At 46.6% G+C, this 2,784-nt stretch overlaps 1 protein-coding gene across 1 annotated transcript; it reads right to left on the minus strand.

Annotated features, from left to right (window-relative positions):
• Positions 1 to 1,439: 1,439 nt before the first annotated feature.
• LOC119320540 (citrate-binding protein-like) lies at positions 1,440 to 2,213 on the minus strand. Its single transcript, XM_037594600.1, has 2 exons — positions 1,920 to 2,213; positions 1,440 to 1,832 (listed from the first exon to the last, which is right to left on the minus strand). Exons 1-2 carry the CDS (start codon positions 2,211 to 2,213, stop codon positions 1,440 to 1,442), a joined length of 687 nt encoding a protein of 228 aa, XP_037450497.1.
• Positions 2,214 to 2,784: the final 571 nt, after the last annotated feature.

A 2,784-nucleotide genomic window follows, 5' to 3' on the forward strand; every position in this document is an offset into this window, starting at 1 on the left:
GACCTAGCGTATACAATATCCACACCTGGTGCGGCAATGTATTTTTTATTAGGTTCCTACTATGCGCAATTTACTTTTGAGTGAATCATTATTGAGCTATGGCTTCTTGCTGTGACGGTTCCGTGAAAAGTTTTGAACCAGCCAATGAGTGTCATTATTCCTCACTTGTGGCGTGGAACTACAATATGCCGATGTAAGGAGAACATTTGTATTTTTTTTGTTTGCTGATATCTTTTATTCGCTAATAACAACTGTGTTTTAAATCTAAACGACCCTAAAGTTAAAATTTTGTGATTAAATACGTGGATACAAAAAAAAATCTTTTGCATCACCCAAAGTTTAAGAAAGCGCTAGGCGTTAATTATGTATTTGGGCACCTACTTGTGCTTTTCTAGCTTAGGCGTGATTAGGCGAAATTAGGCGTTAGTACTGTAACGTGAAGAAATAAGCTAGATGGGCTGGCCTAGCCCATTAAACCACAGGCCCATCTTCATATCCTCCTATTAAAGCTCGTCTGGTGCAGTGGATAGGAAATTTAGGTTTCCTCCTTGCGCCGCCTCGCACCCTCGTCCTCTTTGTCTTGGTGAACGAGGCTGCCTCTCTCCCTCTTGCTCTGTCCCTCATCGGAGAAGCTCGATCCTTTACTGGAGAAGCTCAATCCCTCGCCGGAGAAGCTAGATCTGTCGTCGGGGCAGTTGAATCCCACGTCGGTGAGGATGAATCCTCGCGGGGGAGGTTAAATCCTCGCCGGGGAGACTAATTTCTCACCTGAGAAACATGGTTCCTCGCCGGAGAGGCTGATTTCTAGCCGGAGGACCTCGCCGGCCACTTTTTTGAGCGCCTAGGGCCAAAGCGAGGCGTTATGCCAACGCCCAACGCTTAAGCGCACCTACGCAAGCGCCTAATAGCGCCTTCTTGAACATGCCACCTAATAATACATGTTCCTATAATATATCTGGAACATGTTTCATTAGTTACCACTACTCGAATCGCCTTCTTTGCCGCCTGTCCTGAAACTCCGTAAAGGAAAAAAGAAGGACGCCCCAAACTGTTTGCTGACTACCAAACTTGGCAAACCTACGACAGTCGGCAAAGACTCTGATGCTCCGTAAAGATGTCGCGGTTCTGGCAGTGTAATTATATTGGTTATGTGGTTTATGAGTTTTTTCTTTCTTTTTGATGTATTTTTATATAAAAAAGTATAAAATGTTCACAACTTGTGAAAGCTATTCTGAATGATCACAATAAGTATTGTACGTGAGAAAACACATTAGAATTATGTTCCATCATCTATGAAAAAGACAAGTATCATAAAGTCCATACTCCCTACACATGCATTAAAAAATAGTACATTACACACGCCGACAAGGCGACAGTATACATGTATTATATACTATACAAGAGAATGAATGATTAATCGGCCGTACGTATAATCAAAATCAGTGTGACGTGTCTTTCTTGAGGATCCTGACTCCTTTCCAGCGAGACTCCATGCAGCTGGAGTCGTGGTTCTGTGCGTACACGCCGAACTTGAAGTAGTGCGAGTCGCCCCCGCGGCCGTGGACGTGCAGTCTCTGCTGCCCATCGATGTACACGGTGAGCGTCGACGCATCCACGTCATGGACAACGTTCAGCCGGAACCACCTGTCATAGATGGCGTCCTCGACGATCTGCCGGTCGTAGTACCGCAGCGCGCCATCGTAGACGTGCAGCATGAGCGTGGTGGCCGTCTCGCCGGCGCCGAACACCTGCATGATGGACACCCCCGTCGTGCCGGAGGGGACGTACCCGTAGGCTTCGAACTGCCAAACGCCGGAGCTGTAGTCGTATCCCTTCAGGCAGAAGCAACCGGCAGTAAGATCACCGAATCTTTATAAGTACACCTATAAATACATGACGAGTAGTGATGATAAACTTACAGCCATCCTGATCTCAGTTCTTGGGCTGGTATGGCTCTGGCGGGCATGGGGCTTGTCTGAGGAGAGCACCCACAGCTTCCGCACGGTGCCGTCGAAACTGTACCGGGTGCCGCTCGCCTCGTTGAACGGCTGCTGCAGCACAAAGTTGCTCTCGCGGAGGCTCACCGCCGTGAACCCTTCGGACGGGTCAGCGGCTTTGGGTGCCCGAGCCCCCCTCGCCGCTGCAACGGATGTCAACGACGCCAAGAAGACAAGCAGAGGCACACTAACACAAGAGAGAGTGTGAGGGGCCATGTGTGTGTATGTGTGCGTTGCTTCTCCCACTGTGTATATATGTTTGTGATGGACTGCAACTAATCAAGATCTTTGCCGTTTATATAGTGTTACTCTTACTTTGGAGACACTTGGAGGATTTACGGGACCAACTGATCATTGTTTAGTTATTAGTGTAACGTATACGATCCATTTTAGTGCGCTATAATTTGAGAGGTGCGCAAGATTGACTGGCCATGCATCTCGGCTTCTTTGCTAATATGTTTTGCTTTGCTTCGTTTTAAATTAAAGCTGGCAAATCTGTGCACTCATACACGGACTAAATGTAGTTGTTTTGTCTTATGATGTGACGGTGGTACACGTCGTTGGGTTGGGTGCTCCGCTCTGTGCTCATTCCACAGCCTTGGATCTACACCCCGGCTGAATCTGATCGCCAATACCAAGAATAAACAATATGTACAAAAATGTTCTACAATAACGTGTAGTGGTTCAGAAGAGTAACTTATAATGCAGCTTGTATTTTATCGTATCACATTGTTTGGATCAAACTAGTGCATGTCCAAAAAAAAAAATGCAAACATCTTAAATGATA

The sequence above is a fragment of the Triticum dicoccoides genome, chromosome 6B, assembly GCF_002162155.2.
Source record: "Triticum dicoccoides isolate Atlit2015 ecotype Zavitan chromosome 6B, WEW_v2.0, whole genome shotgun sequence".
Classification (NCBI taxonomy): domain Eukaryota; kingdom Viridiplantae; phylum Streptophyta; class Magnoliopsida; order Poales; family Poaceae; genus Triticum; species Triticum dicoccoides.

Excerpts from the sequence above, each read along its gene's own strand:
- LOC119320540 (XM_037594600.1), bottom strand. The coding sequence starts at position 2,213 with ATGGCCCCTCACACTCTCTCTTGTGTTAGTGTGCCTCTGCTTGTCTTC. Across the intron at positions 1,833-1,919 it reads GAACTGAGATCAGGATGGCT|GGATACGACTACAGCTCCGG; the intron begins GTAAGTTTATCA and ends TTCTGCCTGAAG.